The sequence below is a fragment of the Oncorhynchus mykiss genome, chromosome 6 (assembly GCF_057628025.1).
Source record: "Oncorhynchus mykiss isolate SJ-2025 chromosome 6, ASM5762802v1, whole genome shotgun sequence".
Classification (NCBI taxonomy): domain Eukaryota; kingdom Metazoa; phylum Chordata; class Actinopteri; order Salmoniformes; family Salmonidae; genus Oncorhynchus; species Oncorhynchus mykiss.
The window spans coordinates 46,736,523-46,762,997 of record NC_143027.1 but is presented as its reverse complement, the minus strand read 5'-3'; the positions used below and the strand labels follow the sequence as shown (position 1 = coordinate 46,762,997).

The 26,475-nt window shown below is 41.2% G+C and overlaps 1 protein-coding gene across 1 annotated transcript; it reads right to left on the bottom strand.

The window, feature by feature from the left end:
* Positions 1–272: 272 nt before the first annotated feature.
* Positions 273–25,151, bottom strand: LOC110526049 (uncharacterized). The gene is made up of 12 exons (XM_021606649.3): positions 25,005–25,151; positions 15,800–15,936; positions 13,736–13,835; positions 12,238–12,323; positions 11,776–11,947; positions 8,946–9,125; positions 7,740–7,862; positions 7,444–7,571; positions 7,240–7,270; positions 7,038–7,131; positions 6,802–6,919; positions 273–6,693 (listed from the first exon to the last, which is right to left on the bottom strand). The coding sequence occupies exons 2-12, from the start codon at positions 15,932–15,934 to the stop codon at positions 1,711–1,713; spliced, it is 6,150 nt and encodes a 2,049-aa protein (XP_021462324.3). The 5' UTR covers positions 15,935–15,936; positions 25,005–25,151; the 3' UTR covers positions 273–1,710.
* Positions 25,152–26,475: the final 1,324 nt, after the last annotated feature.

Genomic DNA, 26,475 nt, shown 5'->3' with positions numbered 1-26,475 from the left:
AACAACATCCTTTTCAAATGAACTAAAATATTATGCCTCTTCAGCTCAGTGAGGAAATATGTGTGTATTCATTTTTATTTATTTTAACACTAAATATCATTATGTTCAAGGTGTACCAAATATTTCAATACACACAAAGTGACACCATGACAGTGTTGACAATTCAAATCAAGAATTATGTTGAAATTAACCATAGACAAAAACAACATCAAATGTGATTTTAGATCCTGAGTTCCTGTCACATTCGTCGTATGAAGGAGACCAAGGCGCAGCGTGGTATACGTACATTCTCTTTATTAAAAGAATGAACACCGAACAAACAAACAAAATAACAAACGAAAGGTGACGCTATACAATAGTGCTGACAGGCAACTACACATAGTCAAGATCCCACAACCAACAATGGGGAAATGGCTACCTAAATATGATCCCCAATCAGAGACAACGATAAACAGCTGTCTCTTATTGGGTTCCATATCAGGCCAAAATAGACATACAAACACCTAGATGACCCACCCTAGTCACTATCACGCCCCAACCAACACTGAGAAAAACAGCTTACTTTGGTCAGAGCGTGACAGTTCCGCTGAAAACATTTGTAATTGGGTAAAAATGAAACCATAAAAAATGTCAAAGAGAAATGTCACTCAAATGTGCTGTAAAATAAAACTAAAACTTGCTTAATGCATTATTCCCTTAATAAAATAGGAAATATTTTACACTTTTGAAAAACAAATCATCATATTTGTGTCATATTACACATTTAAGAACATATTACACATTTAATGTAATAGCATTTATATCAGAGATGGGTAACTTTGATGAGGGAGGGGGCCACAAAAAATCTGAACTAATAAGGTGCCGCAGTTGCTCATGGGTCTGCGTACCCATTTGTGCATACGTAATACAGTTAATTTAGAGCAATTCTACACATTTTGCCACGGGTGTAGAGAAAATGTTGCAGTTTTAAAACAAGTTTGCTGCAATTCTACAGATTTTGCAATTCGACAGATAAAATATTGAGCATTTTTATAACTATTTCCTGCAATTATACACATTTTTCCATAGGGTGGAGAGAAATGTTTGCAGGTTTTAATATTATATCTGAGTGAGACTGACTAACAAAATCAGATGTCTCTTATTGACAATAAGTGTAACTAAATTCATACGTAAAAAATATATTTATTTATTTATAGAGTTGTTGAGTTATACTTGAGGGGACACCGTTTGGAATTATGGTATGCTGAAATACACCCTGTAGTATTTTGAGAGAATAAATGCTATCTTAGAAGATCATGTTTAAATTGTGATTACAAAAAAATTGTATAGAATAATTTGTGCGGTTAGAAACTGCAACAGAAACAGTTAAAAACTGTTCGACCTAAAAATACTATACATTTATCAGAAAACCAAAGCCTCCCAGCCTACTGAAACACATTGAGTTACCTGCCACTAAGGTCAAAATGACAGCTGCAATTTGAAAAAATAGTAAACAGATTTGTACTTAAAATGCTAAATGTACGTACAATATAAAAATGTATTAAATATGCAGCATATCGACTCGGAAAATTACCAAAAAACAGGAAGCATTTTTTCCATTTTTTTCTTCTTCTGACAAATAGATACAAGGAAATTATCTGGTCCCATGTGAAATCTTTCCTCTATAGCTGTATATTTAAAGAGGAGAACAAAAACACCTGTCTTCACAGCCTAAGTTCTGCTGTGGCACTTGGATCTGTGAACAGGTGTTGGCCCTGTGCTTTTTCTCTTACGTAGATGTCTCATTTCCACAAGGCTTTCTTCCTGCTCTTGATCTGATGAAAGCAGGACCCCCTCAGGATCAAACTTCTCAGGTGTTACTATTTTGCTGTGTCTTGTGGATTTACGCTGGGGCGTGGCCTTGGAGTTGGGTGTGGTTGTGGGTGTGGCAGTTAACCTCACTCTCAGAACTCTCGTTAAAACCACTGGAGCCTCCTCTTCCTCAGAGCTCTTCAGCTCTTCCTTCTGAGTTGGACCAGCTCTCTTTTCCTCTACCGCCATCTTCTCCCCCTCCTCTTTCTCCTCCTCCTCATCGTCCTCTGCCAACTGTAAATTAAGGTTGTCCACCTTGACCCCGACTCCATCCTCTGCCTCTGTCTCACCGCTCTCTACATTTTCCATGCCATTCTCCTCAATAGTTTCTTCTTCCTTCTTCTCCTTCTCTGTTCCATTTTCCTCAGGCTTGACAGCACCCTCAGCCACTGAGGCCACTTCCTCTTCTACTACGCTTGCCTCTTCTGCCATTACCTTATCAACCTCTTCTTCCACCTCATCTACCGCTTCAGCTGTTTCTACTTCAGCTGCCTCTTTTGATGTTTCTGTAGTTTTCTCCTCTGTGTTCTCCTCTTCTTCCTTCTCCTTGGTTTGCTCTGCCATAACCTCCTCTGGCAGATGTGTGATTGCTTCTTCTTTTTCCTCAGGAGCACCACTGTCTGCTTGTACTTCAGTGTTTCCTTTGTCCTCTACCATCGCAACATCTGCCTCCATCTTATTCTGTTCCACCATTTCCTCCTCCACTGTTTTTCCTTCCTCCACAGCTTCTGGCACAGGTTCAGCTGCCTCCTCCATCTTTTCAGCCCCCACCTTTACTTCCTCTTCCTCAGGTTCTTTGCAAGCTTGTTTGGAGTTGCATCTGGGTGTGGCAGGAGCAGATTTTCTTCCTCTCCTCAGAATGTTGGCTCCTAATACTAGTGCCTCTTCTTCCTCCTCCTCCACGTTTTCCTCCACAGCTTCCTGCACAAATTCATCCATCTCCTCAACCTTTCCTGTCTTCTCCTTCTCCTCTTCCTCGGCTTCTTTGCCTCTTCGTGTGGACTTGCGTTTTGGAGGAGTAACAGAAATGCTTTTTCTTCCTCTCCTCGGGAATCTTGTTTCTACAACTTTACCCTCTTCTTCCTCGGGTGGTAAGGCTTTCTCCTCTTCCTCAACCGGCTTTTCCACTACTTCCTCTGCTACACTTTCCACCTCTGTTGCCCCCTCCACTTTTTCTGCCTCTTCTACCACAGTCACCTCATTTGTTGCTTCTTCCACTGTTTCTTCTTCCTCAACAGTTGCTTCAACCTTTTCTTCCTCTACAGATTTAATTTCCTCCTCAATCTTTTCTTTTGCCATTGTCTCGTTTTCCACTGGTGCAGTTTCAGGTGCAGCTTCTGCTTCCTTCTCCTCCTCTACCTTGTCCTCTTCCTCAGTTGTTGCTTCCTCCACATGTTCTTCCTCTATCGCTTCTGCCTCCTCAACCTTTTCTTCCACAGTAGCAGTTTCAGCTGCAGCTTCATTTACCTTTTCCTCCTCCACTGATTTTTCTTCCTCCACCTTTTCCTCTACAGCTTCAGGCACAGGTTCAGCTGCCTCTTCTACCTTTTCTTCCTCCCCAGGTTCTTTGCGGGCTCGTTTGGATTTGTGTCTGGGTGTCGGGGCAGATTTCCTTTCTCTACTCTGAACTCTGGCTTCCACTACTGGTGGCTCTTCTTTATATGCATTTTCCTCTTCTGGCTCATCCTCCTTTTCTACTTCATCGGGTTGTTTGCCTCTTCGTGTGGACTTGCGTTTTGGAGTCGGAGTAGCATGAACACTTTTTCTTCCTCTCCTCAGGACTCTTGTTTCTACAACTGGAGGCTCCGCTTCCTCCTTCTCCTCTGGTGGTGACGTCTTCTTCTCTTCCTCAAATGGCTTTTCTACCACTTCATCTGCAACACATTCCACTACTCTTGCCTCTTCTTTCTCCTCCGCTTTTTCTGCCTCTTCAATCATAGCAACTTCCTCTGCTAGTTTTTCTATAGCTATTTCAATAACTGTTTCCTCTTTCTTCTCTTCATCCACTTTTTCCTCTTCAGTTGTTGCTTCATCCACCTTTTCTTCCTCTATGTTTTTTGCTTCCTCTTCCACCTTTTCTTCCACAGTAATAGTTTCAGCTGCAACTGCAGCTTCAGTTTCCTCAATTTTTTCCTCTTCCACTATCTCAGTTTCTTTCTCTTCCTTCATCTTTTCCTCTTCCACGCTTGTTTCCTCGGTTGTTGCTACCTCCCCCTTTTCTTCTGCAACACTATCCTCTTTCACTGATTCAGGTTCAGCTGCAAATTCAGTTTCCTCTTCCTCTTCATCCACCATTTCGTCTTCCATTATTTCAGTTGCTTCCTCTGCCATTTCCTTCTCCACTGGTTTTTCTTGCTCCACTTTTTCTTCCTGCTCTATTGCTGCTGTTTCCTCCACTACTTTTTCTCTCTCCTCCCTTTTCTTTACATAATCCAGCATAGGTTCAGCAACCTCCTCTACCTTTTCCTCCTCCACCTCTTCTTCAGGTTGTTTGCTGCCTTGTTTGGATATGCATCTGGGTTTGGCAGGGGCCGATTCTCTTCCTTTCCTCAAAACTCTGGCTTCCACTACTGTTGCCTCTTCTTCCTCAGCTGCCTCTTCCTCATCTGGTGCCTCCACTTTCTCATTTTCCTCGGGTGGTTTGCCTTTTCGTGTGGACTTGCGTTTTGGTGGAGTAACTGGAACACTTTTTCTTCCTCTTCTCAGGACTCTTGTTTCTACAACTGGGGTCTCCTCTTCCTCCTGAGGTGCTGTGGTTCTTTCTTCTTCCTCAACTAGCTTTTCTACTGCTTCACCTGCTACATTCTCCACTGCTGTTGCCTCCCTCTCCATTTTTTCTGCCTCTTCAATTACCTCTGCTAGTTTTTCTCCCATTTCTTTTTCTGCCTCTTTCTTCTCTTCCTCTACTTTTTCATCTTCCTCAGTTATTGCTTCTTCCACATTTTCTTTCTCTGCGTGTTTTGCTTCCTCCACTCTTTCTTCCACAGCTGTAGCTTCCTCAATATTTTCTTCATCTGCTGACTCCTTCTCTTCCTCCACAATATCTTCTTCCTCTATTATAGCTGCTTCATACTCCACCCTTTCCTCTGCAACATTCTCTTCTTCCACAGTTGTAGCTTCAGCAGCAGCTTCCTCTTTCTCCTTTACCTCCACCCTTTTTATTCCTCTTCCAAGGACTCTTGTTTCTACAACTGGAGCATCTTCCTCAGGTGGTGAGGTGTTCTCCTCTTCCTCAGATGGTGAGGTGTTCTTTTCTTCAACTGGATTTTCTACCACTTCATTTGCAACAAATTCCACTTCTCTAGCCTCTTCTTTCTCCTCCACGTTTTCTGCCTCTTCTACCATAGCAACTTCCTCTGCTAGTTTTTCTATAACTGTTTCCTCTTTCTTCTCTTCGTCCACTTTTACCTCTTCCTCAGTTGTTGCTTCCTCCACCTTTTCCTCCTCTATGGTTTTTTCTTCCTCCTCCACCTTTTCTTCCACAGTAAGAGTTTCAACTGAAACTGCAGCTTCAGCTTCCTCTATTTGTTCTTCCTCCACTATCTCCGCTTCCCTCTCTTCCTCCATATTTTCCTCTTCCTCAGTTGTTGCTACCTCCTTCACCTTTTCTTCTGCAGCACTCTCCTCTTCCGTTGATTCAGGTTCAGCTTCGGTTTTCTCCTTCGCTTCCTCCACATTTTCCTCTTCCCCAGTTGTTGCTTCCTCCTCCACCTTTTCTTCTGCAACACTCTCCTCTCCCACTGGTGCAGTTTCAGTTTCCTCTTCTTCCTCCACCATTTCTTCTTCCACTATTACAGCTACCTCCTCCTCTGCCATTTCCTTCTCCACTGGTTTATCTTGCTCCACTTTTTCTCCCTTCTCTATTGCTGCTGTTTCCTCCACTTCTTTTTCTCTCTCTACCATTTTATCCACAGAATCCAACACAGGTTCAGCCACTTCCTCTACCTCTTCCTCGGGTTGTTTGTGGCGTCGTTTGGATTTGCATCTGGGTTTGGCAGGGGTAGATTTTCTTCCTTTCTTCAAAACTCTGGCTTCTACTACTGGTGCCTCTTCTTCCTCAGCTGACTCTTCATCTGGCGCCTCCACTTTCACAGGTTGTTTGCCTTTTCGTGTGGCCTTGCATTTTGGTGTAGTAACTAGAACTCTTTTTCTTCCTCTTCTCAGGACTCTTGTTTCTACAACTGGAGCCTCCTCTTCCTCCTCAGGTGGTATGGTCTTCTCTTCTTCTTCAACTGGTTTTTCTACTGGTTCATCTGCTACATTATCCACTGCTGTTGCCTCCCACTCCACTTTTTCTGCCTCTTCAACTACCTCTGCTAGTTTTTCTACCGTTTCTTCTTCTTCTTCTGCTTCCACCTCTTTCTTCTCTTCCTCCAATTTTTCCTCTTCCTCAGTTATTGCTTCCACTACTGGTGCCTCTTCTTCCTCAGCTGCCTCTTTCTCCTCTGGCTCTTCCGCCTTCTCTTCCTCAGGCAGTTTGCCTCTTCTTGTGGACTTGCATTTTGGTGTTAGGGTAGGTGGAACGCTTTTTCTTCCTCTCCTCAAGACTCTTGTTTCTACCACTGGAGCTGCCTCTTCCTCCTCAGCTGGTGAGATATTCTCCTCTTCCTCAGCAGGTTCCTCAACTACTGGCTGCTCCTCTTCCACTCTCTCCTCCTCAGCCTCAACAGGTTTCGTGAGACGAGTGGATCTTGGTCTGCCTCTTCTTTTTTTCCCCTCCTTCGAGGATTCTTCGGCTGTTTCTTCTTTGTTCTCTTCTTTGTCTTCATTGGTTCCTGCCACCTCCTTTGGAACCTCCTCCGTCTCCTCCTCAACCTCCTCTGTGGCTATGTCAACGACATCCTGTAAAATATAAACTTTTTAAAGAGCCTTTGTCACTTAAGCCTCCTTACTCCTGGACACTTGAAAAACAGATGAATTGTTTACGAATCATATTACATTTATATATACCTCAGCTAACTCCTCTTCGTCGCATTCAGCTACAGCAACAACTTTTTCATTCTCTTGCTGATGCTCTGAAACTGGATTCTCTTTTGGGGTATCCACCTCTGCTTCAATATCCTCAATCCTACACCACACATATATTCCAAAGTGAATGACCTTCATTTAGGCAATAGTTATTTAACTGTTTGTGTGTTTTACTGGACATGGACATTTGAAACAAAGCAGTATTCACATTCTGTTACCTGATGACTTTCTCTGATTTGCTTTCCTCCGAGATATTCTTGAATTTCTGGCCACTGCTCCTGCCTCTGGTTGTAACCGGCGTTTCTTCCTTCTCTGGAAACATCATAAAAAATGATGTTAGGAGGTGAAACTCTGTCGTTTTAGAGAACATATGTTAGAACTTATTACCAAGATCCAGTACATGAAACAATCAATACTTGCCTTTTGTCACTTTGACCAGTGTAACGTCCTCCTATAAACAAAGTAAATGTATGTTATTATGTAAGCAAAACAATAAACATTCCATTGCAAATGCTATAAGTCAGTAATACAAAACTAAAATAAATATTGAACAATAGAGATTATTTGTCACATAACATGTTTATATTCTTTACATTAAATCTATTGTTATATTTAAAAACGTACCACAATTTCAACAGTATACTCCATTGCTTCCTGTATGCGTGATGTCACTTTCTCCATTACACCCTCATTTTCAGCCCCCACACGGTTCGCCACAGAGTGCTCCGTAAAGGGGAGGTACTTGGATAAGGCTGAGGGAAGAAATTACAATTCCATAATTTTAGTGAGAAATGTCTCTGTTCAAGACATACAGTGACGTGTCATTCTAGCATCCTAAGTACAGCAATATAGAAACTTAGGCTATATTGTGCACGTCTGGGATATGCACGTCTGCCATTTTAAACCTGTGATAAACATACAGCTCAGACCCATAGCCTGGATCTTGTTGGCTATGTTAGTCCTCTGGCTGGGTCTTCCAACACTCTCCACCTCCCACAGCAGGTCTCTGTCGGCCGGGTACAGGCTCAGGTACTTCCCACACACTGGAAAACGATAAGAAGTTGTTAAGGAAGTGGACTGGTAGACTGATGGCTGCAGGTTAGGAGAGGATAGGGAATGTTTTGAAATCTTTCAACCATCCTTGTATTTATCTGTGTGAACATTGTAAGTATCTCAACAACTAATCAAATGTTATTTGTCACATGCGCCGAATACAACAAGAATTTAACCGACAATGCTTTAAGAAGTTAAGAATAGAAATGAATAATAATAAGGTAGGGGGAGCGGGGGAATCTATTAAATAGCACACCTCTAACTTTGTACAGTACTAATGCAATTAGTAATGCCATTAGTTGTGCAATCTAGTTTGTGTGTTTATTGTTTGAAGTGCAATAATTAAATTCTCTTTTTTTATTTGTATTTATATACTACAATTTGTTTCTATTTGTCTCTGTTACTTATTTCTGAGTCTTATTTTTGTATATATTTATATAGTCTTAAATGTTATAATTATTTATTTGTGTTGTTCCAACTGTCTGAATAAAAATGACAGTTAGTGCAGAATGGTGCTTTTTGTTGTTGAAAGGGGGGGGGGGTTCATCCAGGGAGCCATACAAGCTAGAACTGCCACTGTGCACCGGTACCGCTTGCCGTGCGGTAGCAGAGAGAACAATCTATGACTAGGGTGGCTGGCTGGAGTCTGACAATTTTTATGGCCTTCCTCTGACACTTCCTGGTATGGAGGTCCTGGATGGCGGGAAGCTTGGTCCCAGTGATGTACTGGGATGTATGCACTACTCTGTAGTGCCTTGCAGTCGGAGGCCGTACAGTTGCCATACCAGGCAGTGATGCAACCAGTCAGGATGCTCTCGATGGTGCAGCTGTAGAACCTTTTGAGAATCTGAGGACCCAGGCCAAATCTTTTCAGTCTCCTGAGGGGGAAATAGGCTTTGACGTGCCCTCTTCAGCTGTCTTAGTGTGTTTGGATCATGATAGTTTGTTGGTGATGTGGACACCAAGGAACTTGAAGTTCTAAACCTGCTCCACTGCAGCCCCATTGATGAGAATGGGGGTGTGCTCGGTCCTTTTCCTGTATTCCACAACTAGTAAAAAAGGTTGATGATTACCTTTGTACATAACTTTTGAAAGGGGGTATCTCAACCCAAGGCAGTCCTCTTTGAAACATTCAACAAAGTTCTCCAGCATTTGAAGGCCCAGGCCGTTGTCACGGTGACACTTCCTGACGAATATGGAGTCCATGATAGGAAGCTGATAGCACTGGGTTAAGAAGGTACTGCACAAGCTGCCTATAGGGAAAACAGGAAAACATACGGAGACTCATGACTACAGTAAATAGTCAGAAACATATAGAATGTACACTGAACAAATATATAATCGCAACATGTAAAGTGTTGGTCCCATGTTTCATGAGCTGAAATAAAATACCCCAGAGATGTTCCATACGCACAAAAATCTTATTTCTCTCAAATTTTGTGCACAAATTTGTTTACATCCCTGTTACTGAGCATTTCTCCTTTGCCAAGATAATCCATCCACCTGACAGGTGTGGCATATCAATAAGCTGATTAAACAGCATGATCATTACACGGGTGTACTTTGTGCTGGGGACAATAAAAGGTCACTCTAAACTGTGCAGTTTTGTTACACAACACAATGCCACAGATATTTCAAGTTTTGAGGGAGTGTGCAATTGGCATGCTGATTGCAGGAATGTCCACCAGAGCTGATTCCAGATAATTTAATGTTTATTTCTCTACCATAAGCCACCTCCAATGTCATTTTAGATAATTTGGCAGTACATCCAACTGGCCTCACAAACACAGACTGGGTGTATGGCGTTGTGTGGGCAAGTGGTTTGCTGATGTCAATGTTTTGAACAGAGCGCCCCACGGTGGCTGTGTGGTTATGGTATGGGCAGGCATAAGCTACAGACAACGAACACAATTTAATTTTATTGATGGCTTTTTGAATGCACAGAAATACAGTGATGAGATTCAATTGACTAATTTCCTCATATGAACTATTACTCAGTAAATTCTTTGAAATTGTTGCATTTTGCATTTACATTTTCATTCAGTATACAGTGCCTTGCAAAAGTATTCACCCCCTTGGCATTTTTCTATTTTGTTGCATTACAACCTGTAATTTAAATGGATTTTTATTTGGATTTCATGTTATGGACATACAAGAAATAGTCCAAATTGGTGAAGTGAAATGAAAAAAAAACTAGTTGTTTCAAAAAATTCTAAAATATTAAAAACCGAAAAGTGGTGCCTGCATATGTATTCACCCCCTTTGCAATGAAGCCCCTAAATAAGTTCTGGTGCAACCAATCACCTTCATAAGTCACATAATTAGTTAAATGAAGTCCACCTTTGTGCAATCTAAGTGTCACATGATCTGTCACATGATCTCAGTATACACACACCTGTTCTGAAAGACATGAGAGTCTGCAACACCACTAAGCAAGAGGCACCATCAAGCAAGTGGCACCATGAAGACCTCTCCAAACAAGAGCTCTCCAAACAGGTCAGGGACAAAGTTTTGGAGAAGTACAGATCACGGTTGGGTAATAAAAAAAATCAGAAACATCCCACGGAGTACCATTAAATCCATTATTATAAATTGGAATGAATATGGCACCACAACAAACGTGCTAAGAGAGGGCCGCCCACCAAAATTCACGGACCAGGCAAGGAGGGCATTAATACGAGCGGTAACAAAGAGACCAAAGACAACCCTGAAGGAGCTGCAAAGCTCCACAGCGGAGATTGGAGTATCTGTCCATAGGACCACTTTAAGCCATACACTCCACAGAGCTGGGCTTTACGGAAGAGTGGCCAGATAAAAAGCCATTGCTTAAAGTAAAAAATAAGCAAACACATTTGGTGCTTGCCAAAAGGTGTGTGGGAGACTCCCCAAACATATGAAAAAAGGTGCTCTGCTCAGATGAGACTAAAATTGAGCTTTTTGGCCATCAAGGAAAATGCCTGGCGCAAACCCAACACCTCTCATCACCCAGAGAACTCCATCCCTACAGTGAAGCATGGTGGTTACAGCATGATGCTGTGGGGATGTTTTTCATCGGCAGGGACTGGGAGTCTAGTCAGAATTGAAGGAATGTTGTATGGTGCTAATTAGAGAGAAATTCTTGAGGGAAACCTGTTTCAGTCTTCCAGAGATTTGAGACTGGGACGGAGGTTCACCTTCCAGCAGAACAATGACCCTAAGCATACTGCTAAAGCAACAGTCAAGTGATTTAAGAGGAAACATTTGTAATGTCTTGGAATGGCCTAGTCAAAGCCCTGACCTAAATCCAATTGAGAATATGTGGTATGATTTAAAGATTGCTGTACACCAGCAGAACCCATCCAACTTGAAAGAGCTGGAGATTTTTCTTGAAGAATGGGCAAAAATCCCAGTGGCTAGATGTGCAAAGCTTATAGAGACATACCCAAGAAACGTGCATGGGGGGGGGGGGGGGGGGTGAATAGTTAGGCACGCTCAAGTTCAGTTTTTTTGTCTTATTTCTGGTTTATTTCACAATAAAACATATTTTGCATCTTCAAAGTCGTAGGCATGTTGTGTAAATCAAATTATACAAACACCTCCAAAAATCGATTTTATTTACAGGTTGTAAAAAACATGTCAAGGGGGTGAATACTTTCTCAAGCCACTGTATATACACACATTGGAAAGCATACAATACATATAAACGTCTATGCCAAAATGCGCATTGGCTTTGTGAGTTAGGAACTATCTTTGTTTTGCACACATATGCTGTTCTGTATTTAAACATTTCAGTATTAAAGGTCACCCATAGTTTACTAAACAGCACATAGACACTTGAACTCAGCTCTACTCCATAATACCTGATGTGTGACAAGAATTGAGCATCAATGCTTTTATCTTCAATGTTAATGCCAGGTTCCTTACCTGAAGGTTTGACTGAGTAGAAGCCGACTGCCTGTCCGTCTTTCCAGAGGATCTTGGCGTTGTCGCTCTCCCCGTGGCAGAGGAAAGGTAGTTCGTCTGAACTCATTTCCATGGCTCTGTACACCACACGATTCAAAATGTACAGGACTATCCTCTCCCCTAGAGTCTCCACCTATAGAGGAACACATAGCAAAACAGACAACCACATCAGTCAGCACCCCTGTGTGTCTCATTCAATTCACTGACCCAATACTATCTAATTCTTGTTAAAAAAATAAAATAATAAAAACAAACCCACAAATATATACCTATTGTCTCTTGGATGCGTCTTATTTTACATTTACTTATGCAGCTGTATAATAATTTCTGCAACAATAGTGAGAACTCTTACACATGCTATTTCTCAACAACCAGGTGGTGTATTAGTACACATACAGCTAAAATAGTTTTCAAAGATAGTACCTCCACACATCCATCTCTGGCAGGGTCTGCTGTTTTTAGGATGTCCTCCAGTGACCACCATCGATCCAACAAGTACAGCCCCACCGCTGATAGAGATAACACACACAACAATTACATACAATACAAACTCTTTACTCAGTACTTTGTTGAAACACCTTTGGCAGTGATTACAGCCCTGATTCTTCTTGGGTATTTGGGGAGGTCCTAGGCACTCTGGAGCAGGTTTTCATCAAGGATCTCTCTGTACTTTGCTCCGTTCATCTTTTTCTTGATCCTGACTAGTCTCCCAGTCCTTGTTGCTGAAAAACGTCCCCACAGCATGATGCAGCCACCACCATGCTTCACCGTGGGGATGGTATTGGCCAGGTGATGAGCAGAGCCTGGTTTCCTCCAGACGTGACGCTTGACATTCAGGAGTTCAATCGTGGCTTCATCAGACCAGAGAATCATGCTTTTCATGGTCTGATAGTCTTTAGGAGCCTTATGGCAAACTGCAAGCGGGCTGTCGTGCCTTTTACGGACGAGTGGCTTCCATCAGGCCACTCTACCATAAAGGCCTGATTGGTGAAGTGCTGCAGAGATGGTTGTCTTCTGGAAGGTTCTCCCATCTCCACAGAGGAACTCTGGAGCTCTGTCAGAGTGACCATCAGGTTCTTGGTCACCTTCCTGACCAAGGCCCTTCTCCCTCGATTGCTCGGTTTGGCCGGGCAGCCAGCTCTAGGAAGGGTCTTGGTGGGTCCAAACTTCTTCCATTGAATAATGATGGCGACCACTGTGTTGTTGGGGACCTTCAATGCTGCAGACATTTTTTGGTACCCTTCCCAAGATCTGTGCCTCGACAGATTGCTCTATGGACAATTCGTTCAACCTCATGGCTTGGTTTTTGCTCTGACATGAACTGTCAGCTGGAGGACCTTATATAGACAGGTGTGTGCCTTTCCAAATCATGTCCAATAAATTGGATTTACCACAGGTGGACTCCAATCAAGTTGTAGAAACATCTCAAGGTTGATCAATGGAAACAGGATCCACCTGAGCTCAATTTCGTGTCTCATAGCAAATGATCTGAATACTTAAAGTATTTCTGTTTTCTATCTTCAATAGAAGAAAAAAAAATCCGCTTTGACGTTGTGGGGTATTGTGTGTAGATTGATAAGATGTTTTTTTCATTTAATACATTTTTGAATATGGCTGTAATGTAACAAAATGTGGAAAAAGTGAAGGGGTCTGAATCATTTCTGAATGCACAATATATAGACTAAGAATACAATAAACTTTTAGAAATACTATATGTACCGCTTTTAAATACATATTATTATATTGTTAACTGTTACAATTGGTAAACATTTTCATGATTAATTTTACAGTTCCTGAAGGCACAAAAGACACAGTGGCATTACACTAGCCTTAGGTGGGGGGAGGGGGGTCCACTTTATCCATTAGCAGTCTCCATTTTGTGTCAACATCATCAACAATTTCCTCATAAGACCTCATTTACCTGTAAACTGGTCCTGTGGGGAGAACAGGGCGAGGACTTTCTGTCTCAGGTCGGCTCCATACAGAGGGACGAAACCCACATTGGAAAGTCCAATGGGCACCTGGGTGAGGACAGGAGCACAAGATCAAAATTCAACCATTTAATTTATTGGGGTATAATTTAGCATATAGTAGAAAAATGCTAGGGAAGCTGTACATTCGAATTCCATCAAATAGGCTACTTCCTATTGGGGCAGATTTCATAATATAACTGTTTTGTCGTTTTAAAGAGGCGAAGCGGACCTGGAATAACTGTAGCACTGGAAGTAAGTAAATCTAGCCAAGGCAGATTCAATGACAGATTTTTGGCAGTCAAATCTGACTAATTTCAGCAAAGTAAAAAAAATGTCACGCGTCACTACTTCACAGGAGAGCCATTTGAACGTAAACGTTTTTTGGTAGAAATGCCATCTGGAACATGCCAACTTCCATGTGCCTTAATAACAAACTTGTATGCCATCTGTAAATACAAATACAATTGTTAGCCAATCATGGCTAAAGGTCTTTTCTTTTTCTGTGGCTAAACCTGAGCTGATGTGTTTGTAATCCTTTCTAACGCAGCTTTTTTTAAATTATGTTTTTAAAGATATCACGTAGTAGAACTGCAAAGGGGTCGCTCTCCACTTTCCGGAGGATCAAGTTTTTTGAAATTGGTATCAACACTGTGGAATTAGAGTATGATAGCTAAGGAGATGAAGAAAATTCTGGCGTTTGATTGCAAATATGCAGACGGAGTCGAAAAGAGAACACAGTTGTATAAAACAGCGGTCTCTGGATTACATCTTCAAACTAAGGCAACCATGATATCCGCGACAGAGAGGGAGAAGCGTCCATCCATGTATACGGGTGAGATTGTCTAGCTAGCTACATTTTCAGATATTACACGTTTCTAACTTTTTTGGTCAAAAAGTTGGATTAATTTCAAGTTAAAGCGTACTGTTAGCTAGCTAGTTAATGTTAGCTGGCTGGCTTGCTAGCTAATGTTACATGCATGATCTGTGTAATAATATTATTCGTATCTCAGAGCCATTTGCATTGCTAGTTATAGCCTAATGTTAGCTAGCTAGCTATCATTAAACCTGGTTGGTTAGCTCCCTGCAGATTCATGCAGGGTAGTAACATTATGAGTTGGGATTATGGTTAATTGTTTAGCTAGCTAGTTAAATGTCTAATCAAAAGACTCCACTGTGACAACTCTCGATAGACGTAGCTGGTAAATTCGTCAGAATAACTGACACATTTACAAACGCGCAACACCTGTTGAATATGGCTGGTGTCAGTAAACGTTTGCAAAAAAAATTCATTATCAAAACGCAGCACAGTTGCAGACACCAACGCTCTGGGTAACATAAAAACAGCCTAACCAGCTCTGCTAGGATGAGTAAAATGGTCAGAGTGAGCTGTTCTGTCTGGAAGTATTTAGCAAGCTAGCCAACCTTAGCCAGTAAGCTGGGGTGCTTGACTGCTGTTGTTAGGTCAGAACGCTTGGATCAACCCGACTCCTCGGCCAAATCGTGTAAGGTGCGCTTTGAACGCTCCGAGAGTGAAACGCTCTGAATTTACCAACTGACAATCTGACAACACTCTGCGTTTACGGTACCCCCAGAGCGCACTCTAAACACACTCTGGTACACCAGATTGAATTTATGAACACACCAGTTAGTCGTGAAATCTTTGGTTGTTTAGTACATGGCCTCACATGAATTCTTAAAGAGCTGGGTGGGGCTTAAGCTTAAGAGGGTGTGAACGATGCTGAATAGGTGTAGACAAAGAAGAGCTCTCCAGTAGGTGTACCAAAACATTCAAGGGACATTTTCTCATAAGTGAGGTTATAAGTTCATCAATTTTCCAATGTTCCTCAACTGTATGGTATGATATACAATTCTCTAGCTCTGAGTCTGTACTTTGATCCAATGTAAAAAACACAATTTCAAAATTTGCTACATAAGACTGAATCGAGCTAGTCGGTCACAAATGCAGTTAAAGCTCCTTTACCTGTGTGGATTGCTGAGGGTGAGGTGTTTACCTGTGTGTTGTTGGCGAGGGTGAGATGTGCAGGTGAGTCTGGATTGCTGTGGAGGATGCTGTTCATGTAGTCCTGGGCTGATCTCTCCAGGACCTCTTGGGTCACGCTGGCCAGGCCGTCCACAGGGAACTCCATTCCTACAGGAACACAGAGCAGTCAGTCACCAGAGATCACAGATAAGCTCTGCGAAGACACATCGTATTTATTTATTTAAATAAATCGTTATTTCACTAGAGAAGTCTCATTTAAATATATTAATCTTGCAATGGAGCAGTGTTAGAAGGGAATCACTCGGATCACTCAGTCAGAAAAGAAGTGGTTATATTTCTACATTTCTTTTATTATTTATTTAACTGGGCATGTCTCATTGTCATTTCTGGAGCCTTTGAAAAAGTCAGTTGCATGACATAGACATGACGCTTATTTTGGGAGAACACTAGTTCAACTGTTGGTTGGAACTGAGCTCTAAGTATATTGCATATTGACATGTGGCTGTAATGGTACCAGACAGTACAGGGAAAGCATTGACGTGACTTGCCTCCATCCCTACTGCCATAAACTGCACTGGAGGACTACAGATCAGTGGTTATTAACACTACAACTCCCACAATACAGGTCACTGGTGGATGAGAAGATTTAGCCTAACAAACTGAGAGTGTAATTCTTAGTACTTGTTGGAAAGCCAGCAGCAGACAAGATTGTGCACTTTGCAGATCTACAGAACCTATGTGAGAGAGTGATCTGTGTGACTTCTAACATTAGTATTGTAACATTATCTTTTGTAATTAAATGATGTCTTGTTATCTATCTATTTGATTACTATAGTCTGTTGTAGTTTATCGTAATTCATTATATTAATCTAATGCATTTGTCATATATTCTAACAAAGAAAACATCTCTCAGCCCTGTCATTCAGAGTGCATAACATGATCAACAAAACAAACAATAGTCTAGACTACCATGGCTCGTCTGTGCAGGGAAGAAGAGGAGATTACACATCTGCTGAGATGTCATTGTCATCTAATCTAATCCACGTGTCACAACAAATAACAATAATCCTGCTTCGATCTTTCATGCTCACTTGTGTGTCTAACTAATGGTTGTTTTATCTTCACTCGGACAACAGAAGAGAAAGGAAATAGATGGTGGATGCTCTTTTCTATTTAATAGTCAACATTCAATGAGATGTAATTGGAAACAGATGCATGTGAAAGATGTCACTTTTTATAGAATCGAATTCTATAAAATCCCTGTGGTCTTTAAAATGTTTGTACTTAATTAAGCAATAATGCCTGAGAACCGTGGAATTATCCTGTGGTAACTCCCAACAAGGGCTGTTCTGACATGCTGACCATACTGCACACTTTGCCTGCCTGCATGTTGCAAAATAAATGTACACCTACATGTTATATAGGTGTATAGCCAGGTGCTAAAATAGAACTATAAACTCAGCAAAAAAAGAAAAGTCCCGTATTCAGGACCCTGTCTTTCAAAGATAGTTAGTGAAAATCCAAATAACTTCCCAGATCTTCATTGTAAAGGGTTTAAACACAGTTTCCCATGCTTGTTCAATGACCCATAAATTAATTAATTAATTAATGAACATGCACCTGCAGAACGGTCGTTAACACACTAACAAGCTTACAGACGGTAGGCAATTAAAGTCACAGTTATGAAAACTTAGGACACTAAAGAGGCCTTTCTACTGACTCTGAAAAACACCAAAAGAAAAATGCCCAGGGTCCCTGCTCATCTGCGTGAATGTGCCTTAGGCATGCTGCAAGGTGGCATGAGGAAAGCAGATGTAGCAGGGCAATAAATTGCAATGAGATGCCTAAGACAGCACTACAGAGAGATGCAGTGACGCAGTGGCAGACCATGTGTAACAACACCTGCACAGGATCGGTACATCCAAACATCACACCTGCGGGACAGGTAAAGAATGGCAACAACAGCTGCCAGAGTTACACCAGGAACGCACAATCCCTCCATCAGTGCTCAGACTGTCCGAAATAGGCTGAGAGAGGCTGGACTGAGGGCTTGTAGGCCTGTTGTAAGGCAGGTCCTCACCAGACATCACCGGCAACAACATTGCCTATGGGCACAGTCGCTGGACCCGTCAGGACTGGCAAAAAGTGCTCTTCGCTGATTCACTGGTTTTGTCTCACCAAGGGTGATGGTCAGGGTGACATGACCCTCCAGCATGACAATGCCACCAGCCATACTGCTCGTTCTGTGCGTGATTTCCTGCAAGACAGGAATGTCTGTGTTCTGCCATGGCCAGCGAAGAGCCCAGATCTCAATCCCATTGAGCACGTCTGTGATCTGTTGGATCGGAGGGTGAGGGCTAGGGCCATTCCCCCCAGAAATGTCTGGGAACTTGCAGGTGCCTTGGTGGAAGAGTCGGGTAACATCTCACAGCAAGAACTGGCAAATCTGGTGCAGTCCACGAGGAGGAGATGCACTGCAGTACTTAATGCAGCTGGTGGACACACCAGACACTGATTGTTACTTTTGATTTTGACCCCCCACCCCCCTTTGTTCAGGGACACATTATTCCATTTATGTTAGTCACATGTCTGTGGAACTTGTTCAGTTTATGTCTCAGTTGTTGAATCTTGTTAACTTCTTATGGGCAGGTGGGATGGTAGCGTCCCACCTGGCCAACATCCGGTGTAATTGCAGGGTGCGAAATTCAAACTACAGTATTATAAATATTTAACTTTCATAAAATCACAAGTGTAATACATCAAAATAAAGCTTAACTTCTTGTTAATCCAGCCGCTGTGTCAGATTTCAAAAAGGCTTTACGCCAAAAGCACACCATGCAATTATCAGAGGACAGCGGCCGCATACAAAGCATGAAAAAGATATTTCAACCAGGCATGTGAAAGTCAGAAATAGCGATATAATTAATGCCTTACCTTTGATGATCTTCTGCTTTGGCAGCAGCTAATGGGGATCCATAATTAATTCAAATACAAATGTGGGGCATGTAGTTTCAGGCATTTTTTTTACACCTGCTACGTTAGGTTAGTTGGTAAATGACGTTTGATCAGCCTAAAGCTACCTGTAAGCTGTTTTAGACAGTCAACTAAAATATGACACAAAATGTAGCACTGACTTGAAGTAACAATAGATATTACCTGTTAGGTAAGATCTCTGTTTGTGACCTTCAGTACAATCAACTAAACAACTTACTGAGTTTGTCAACAAATCAGGCATTTAGCTAGCATTCCCTGTTGCCATTGGGGGGTTGGTTCCATCCATAAGGCTGTACCCATAGTGCAGGAAGTGTAACTATAAGTACACAGTGCCTACCATGGGGAACCATTTTGTGGCTAAACTTGGTGTGGGGGGAGGGGTGTAAGTCAGATAACCAAAATATCTGAACACAATATCTGAACCTAACTTCACTTCAGTCCTTACTCTCTGAACAACCCCCATCTCAGTCCAGCTTGAGAAGTAGTAGTCTATGTGCCAGAGTCCTACCCACCTACCCAGACACCTCCCACCCCCTTCCCATCCCAAGAAGACGAGGGAACAATAGACAGTGGATAGATCAGGGTATTGTACTTGAAATGAGAGCACGTGTGCACCATTATGCACCATTAAACATACTTAAATAAACATATGCACACACACCCATATAAAAACACTCACTGCATGCCCGCGCACACATACTATGAATGGAAACATAAACAATCCACACACACATGTATGGACACCTGAATAAATATCAACACATACAGTATGTATAGACCACAGTCTATGGGGTATGGATATATGAAAGCACACACATACTGTATACACAAACACTTTCCATGTGGTCTGTTCCAGTGCATACCCCACATAGTATACCCCTCCCTCTTCCCTTCCTAACCCTTCAGAAAATAAGATCAGCGGGCAGACCATAAAGTTCCCTGTACTTGCAGGACGGGTTACCTCAATCTCCACCATATTTTATAATAATACTAATACTTGATTGCATTTATATATTGCTTTTCCAGATGCTCAAAGAGCATAAATAGTAAGTGGAAAACTTACCTCATTCACCACCAATGTCTAGCAATCACTTTACTAGTACTTGTCTCATTACAATGCAACTTGTGAATGGGTTATCAATATCAAGTTCAAGCTATTAGTCTGTGACACCTTCACATCCAAAGCAATAGAGTACATAATGTACTCTATAGATACTGTGGTTCCTCCTTTAAAAGTTATGTCATACTGTGGCACACCTTGTGGGCTGCTGCAGCATTCTGTGGCACGTTATCTAATTGTCAGCCATTTATTCTGTTAATGCAAGTTATTGGTAGTTTGAGAAGCATTTCCTGGAATGAGTAGGTGTGTGCAAAATTTTGACTGGTACTTGCTTAATTCATTTGATTAATATTATAGTGTTTCTATTCAATGAAAAAGCCTCTGGGTATATTCCCACCGTTTCGCTCTCGGAGCGCACACTGGACGTTTGGGCTGAGGAGTAGGGTTGATTTGAGCGTTCTGGCCTTACAACTGTAGTCAAGCACCCAAGCTAACGTTGGCTAGCTTGCTAGCTCCTTCCAGACACAAGTGAGACCCCTCAGACCATTTTACTTGCCCTAGCAGAGCTGGTTAGGCAGTTTTCGTGTTAACCAGAGCATTAGTGACTATAACTGTGCTGCTGGAAACAAATGGTACACTCAGACGAGAGTGCTCTGAAATCGGAGTAGATAAGAGCAGATTTACGAAAGCACACCGAATGTCCATTGAGAACGCACAACGACTATAACATTTAGGGAACTTAAGAATGACAGGAATAATCAAGTCAATAAATGTTGGGTAGTTAAATAGCCTATAGTTAATATACTGTCAAGTTTGATGTATAGGTACTAACGTTGGGTAGACAGCTAACATACCGGTACATACTGCTGTAATGATATGCTATGTGGTTCGTAAGGAGTAAAACGAGTCCTATATCGACATAACCTGAAAGGCCGCTCAGCAAGAAAGAAGCCACTGCTACAAAACCGCCAAAAAAGCCAGACTACGGTTTGCAACTGCACATGGGGACAAAGATCGTACTTTTTGGAGAAATGTCCTCTGGTCTGATGAAACAAAAATAGAACTGTTTGGCCATAATGACCATCATTATGTTTGGAAGATTATGTTGATATATTGAAGCAACATCTCAAGATGACCTCAGTCCTATAGAACATTTGTGTGCAGAAATGAAAAAGCGTGTGTGAGCAAGGAGGCCTACAAACCTTTACACCAGCTTTGTCAGGAGGAATGGGCCAAAATTCACCCAACTTATTGTGGGAAGCTTGTGGATGGCTACACGAAACGTTTGACCCAAGATAAACAATTTAAAGGCAATGCTACCAAATACTAATTGAGTGTATGTAAACTTCTGACCCACTGGAAATGTGATGAAAGAAATAAAAGCTGAAATAAATCATTCTCTCTACTATTATTCTGACATTTCACATTCTTAAAATAAAGTGGTGATCCTAACTGACCTAAGACAGGGAATTTGTATTAGGATTAAATGTCAGGAATTGTGAAAAACTGAGTTTAAATGTATTTGGTTAAGGTGTATGTAAACTTCCAACTTCAACTGTATGTATTAATTTGTGATGCTATCCTTGATATGATCCTGCAATCGTCACATGCTACACATGCACATGGATCTATCTATCCAGTGTTTTTCTGATTTGTTATAAGGGAAATTATGCTTATATTATACAGGAAGTATTATTAAAGAGATGCTTTACATTGAAATACATATAGAGATGTAGTAGTAGAGTTAATGATCCATGGTCAGCTTTCCATTTCACCTCCTGATGATTATGATGACTGACCGTGTTAGAATGAAAAAAAAAACAAAGCTTAATCATGCTCTCTCTCTATCCATCTGTCTCTCGTCTGCAGGTATGTTTTGATGTGAGAGAAGAAGCCAGTCCCGTCATCACCACCTCACCCGCTCTTAAGATAACCTCCTGGCCGACTGGGATCCCAAAACTGGTTAGGAGATACCGCTAGAGACACTATGTAATTGCGATGAACTGAGAGAATATTAGGGTAGCACTGTACATCTTTATCATATGCTGTCTTCCCTCCTCCTATGTTTTATCTATTTCCTTTTCTGTCTTCTACACCTCTCTCCCCACCTCCTCTTTCATCCTCTTTTTTTATAATGCCCACCATATGTGCATTGAAGTACATATTGAACTTGTATTTATAATATATTACAATTATAATATTTATAATCATGTATTTTGTATTTATAACACATGGATAATAACATTTCAAAAAAGTGTTTCACATTCTCCACTGGTTGAAATGAAGTATCTCATTGGAATACTACACCTATCCTGTGTCCTCAGTTCGGGTAAGATAATTTAGTCCTTGTTGAACTTGCTATAAAAAAAGTTGGCTTACGACTGAGTCAGAAACTCTTGCCTGTCCCACAGTTAATATTAGTTGGATAACTGGCTAGCTAGCTAAATGACCACTACCAATTGTAGCTTGATTGCTTCCTGTTATGAATTCCATTTGTAGCTAGGTAGCTTTGTTTGGACTTTGTTTGTTTTGTATGCCGCACTATGTTATGAAGCACGCTGGCTATGTCTATTTTGTTACTTTGTTTGTTTTCTAGCTAACTAGTTGGGCATGAAGAGTGGTGGATGCTAGCCAGATAACAAACTGACTCATCCAACGTGTTGATTGTTTTCTTTGGGTGAAAACAATGTCTGCTCTACAATTTGAGATTGTGAATTCACAAAGCTAAAGCCTGAATATTTGCAGAAGATCCTGCACTACTACCCTGCCTCTAAAAACATAGTTTAATATTTCTCCTTTCCCCTGTGTCAGATGTCACTACGAGATGGACTTCTCTGAGAAATCAGTACATATACATAAAATGTAGCAATCCAATCTAACTTGAAGATCACACCCTGCTGTTTTGATATGAGAGGGAATATGTAGGCCTAGCTACATTCAATGCTTCTTTTCTGTTTCTTAGGATGGGCCTGAAGACAGACACAGCCAACAAAGGACCCCCTCACCCACAGATGAGGCCCAGGTCCAGCGACTACAAGCACAGTTACCTTCACAACAACACACAACTATGGAATTGGGGTGGCTCCTCTGACAATCACCCTCAGGCACAATGGAAAGAAATGGTGCAGATGAGACAAGAGAGGGGGCAGATGAGACAGGCAAGACCCTGGAGAAACTCTACGAATCTGACAATGCCTTTTCCTAGTGGACGAGGAGCTTGGGACCCATGGGCCGATCCTAAGAGTGTGAACGCACCAAGACAATGCTTACACTGAACAAAAATATAAAGACAACATTGAAAGATTTAAAAGATTTTACTGAGTTACAGTTCATATAACAAAATCAGTCAATTGAAATAAATAAATTGGGCCCTAATCTATGGATTTCACATGACTGTGAATATAGATAGATACCTTATAAAAAGGTAGGGGCCTGGATCAGAAAACCAGTCAGTTTCTGGTGTGACCACCATTTGCCTCATGCAGCACGACATTGATCAGGCTGTTGATAGTGGCCAGTGGAATGTTGTCCCACTCCTCTTCAATGGCTGTGCAAAGTTGCTGGATATTGGTGGAACATGCTGTCATACACGTCGATGTAGAGCATCCCAAACATACTCAATGGGTGACATGGCTGGTGAGTATGCAGGCCATGGAAGAACTGGGACATTGTCAGCTTCCAGGAATTGTGTGCAGATCCTTGCAACTTGGGGCCATGCATTATCATGGTGAAACATGAGGTTATGTCGGCAGATGAATGGCATGACAAAGGGCCTCAGGATCTCGTCACGGTATCTGTGTGCATTCAAATTGCTATCGATAAAATGCAATTGTGTTTGTTGTCCGTAGCTTATGCCTGCCCATACCATAACCTCCCCGCTACCATTGGGGACTCACAACATTGACATCAGCAAACCGCTTGCCCACACAACGCCATACACACTCTCTGCCATCTGCTCGGTACAGTTGAAACCAGGATTCATCCGTGAAGAGAACACTTCTCCAGTGGCCGTCGAAGGTGAGCATTTGCACACTGAAGTCGGTTACGACATCGAACTGCAGGCAGGTCAAAACCCTGGTGAGGATGACGAGCATGCAGATGAGCTTCCCTGAGACGGTACATAAAGCGCTCAGCATTTAAACAACATTTTGTTGTATTAAATCATTATAGTCTATCAATTGTTCATATAGGCTGTGGCTTACTAAGAATTAAATAAAATTCAACAAAAAATTAGTGCCTTTTGAATTCATTTTTAGAATTCATTTTTAGAAACACGACTTTGGACTTTGGACTTCTGGATACACAGAAATCATAACTCATTTGTATACATTGAGAGAACTGTAGGCATTTTTATTGTATTTCGCACGACAATCTATTCAATAATTCACATGGAAACATATTGCTCCATTATTAAACAAATATATTAGAAAACACACTGCTGTGTACAACCTAACAGGGTTATTTGGCTGTCCCCATAGGAGAACCCCAAAGGAGAACCATTTTTTGTTCCATTAAGGTTCTACATGGAACCCAAAAGTGTTCTATCTGGAAACAAAAACAGTTCTACCTGGAACCAAAATGGATTATCCTATGGGGCCAGCCGAATAACTATTTGAAACCATTTTTCTAAGACTGTAGAGGCATACATTTAAACATAAGAATCTGCAACTTGCATTTAGCCTATGGAACCCCATTGGAGGAGAGAGTAATTATCATTTTCCCTATCCATAGAAAATCCACTCTAGAAAATACCTTCTATTCATCATCTCTTACATAACGCATAGTGCATGGCGCTGGTTTGATTTGGGGATGTAATCACGGTCTGTTGGACATTTAACAAAGTCTATGTCCTGTTTTTGGAACATTTTGTTCTCGACATATTGTGGGCATCACTACGCAAGGAAAGTGAAAAGATTTTATGAGATACATGCAGCTTGTTATACAACGTAGTGCGCTGTTTGTTCTATAAAGCTTTCAGGAGTCACTGGGTTCAAACTATACCTAATCCAACCAGTGCGTCCGAGATGCTCAGGCCGCTCATTGTGCCCTAATTCTCTGCTCCAACTCGCTCAGTACTTGCAATAAAAATACCGAATTCTTCACCCATAGGTACAGAACGAACGCGGCGCGTAATAAAGCCCAAGATTACAATAGAACTCACCTTCGTTCTATTGAAGAATGTTTTCTCCACGAAGAAGTAGTATCTTTATTTACTTAAATTCCGTGCGTATGTGCTGTGCTTGTTTGAGGGCATGCTCGCCACATGCCCCGTGCCCAAGCGGCCAACTGAAGATAAGCGAATACAATCTCGTTACATAATCGACTTACCCTGCGGCCAAAATACATGTTTGAACATTTAAATTACCTCAAAAGACTGTATCTCTTCTGTCTTTTCTAAATTATCACATAGCCAAATATAATTATTATTGAATAAGAAAATAATTGAGATCAAAATAGATGTATTGATGATAAACTATTATTCCACGAAATGTTTTGTATTATAAACTGGGTGGTTCGATCCCTGAACGCTTATTAGTTGACAGCCGTGGTATATCAGACGGTATAAAATGGGTATGACAAAACATGTATTTTTACTGCTCTAATTACTTTGATAATCAGTTTATATTAGCAATAAGGCAAATTGGGGGGTTGTGGGAGAATGTCTGAAGGGAGAATGTCTGAGGTGGGGGTGATGTGTCAAAATAATGATTTACGATTATGTAATTACAACGTAATTAAAAAGTTGAGTGAAAACAATAATCTCTTCAATAAAGATATTTAGAAAAGGATGAGATGACAGAGCAAAAAATAATGGGAAGAAAATAGAAAGAAAATAACCCTTCTTTTTTTCATGTTATTATACATTCTTTTTAAATAATGGAATTTATATTTTTGAAAAAAACATGTAGGGGGTGGATCAGCTTTAATGTTGCAGATTTAATGTTGCAGATAGATTGTCGCTTCCATCAATGGAAGTTGTCAACATAATTTCCAATCCCCTATATTTTGGGGGGTAAATATATATATATATATATATATATATATATATATATATATATATATATATATATTTATATATACAGTTGAAGTCAGAAGTGTGCATACACTTAGGTGAGAGTCATTAAAACTCGTTTTTCAACCACTCCACAAATTTCGTGTTAGCAAACTGCAGTTTTGGCAAGTCGGTTAGGACATCTACTTTGTGCATGACACAAGTCATTTTTCCAACAATTGTTTACAGACAGATTATTTCACTTATAATTACTGTTTTGGAAAATTCCAGAAAATGATGTCTTTAGAAGCTTCTGATAGGTTAATTGACATAATTTGAGTCAATTGGAGATGTACCTGTGGATGTATTTCAAGGCCTACCTTCAAACTCAGTGCCTCTTTGCTTGACATCATGGGACAATCAAAAGAAATCAGCCAATACCTCAGAAAAAAAATTGTAGACCTCCGCAAGACTGGTTCATTCTTGGGAGCAATTTCCAAATGCCTGAAGATACCACGTTTATCTGTACAAACAATAGTACGCAAGTATAAACACCATGGGACCACGCAGCAGTCATACCAGTCAGGAAGGAGACGCATTCTGTCTCCTAGAGATCAACGTACTTTGGTGCGAAAAGTGC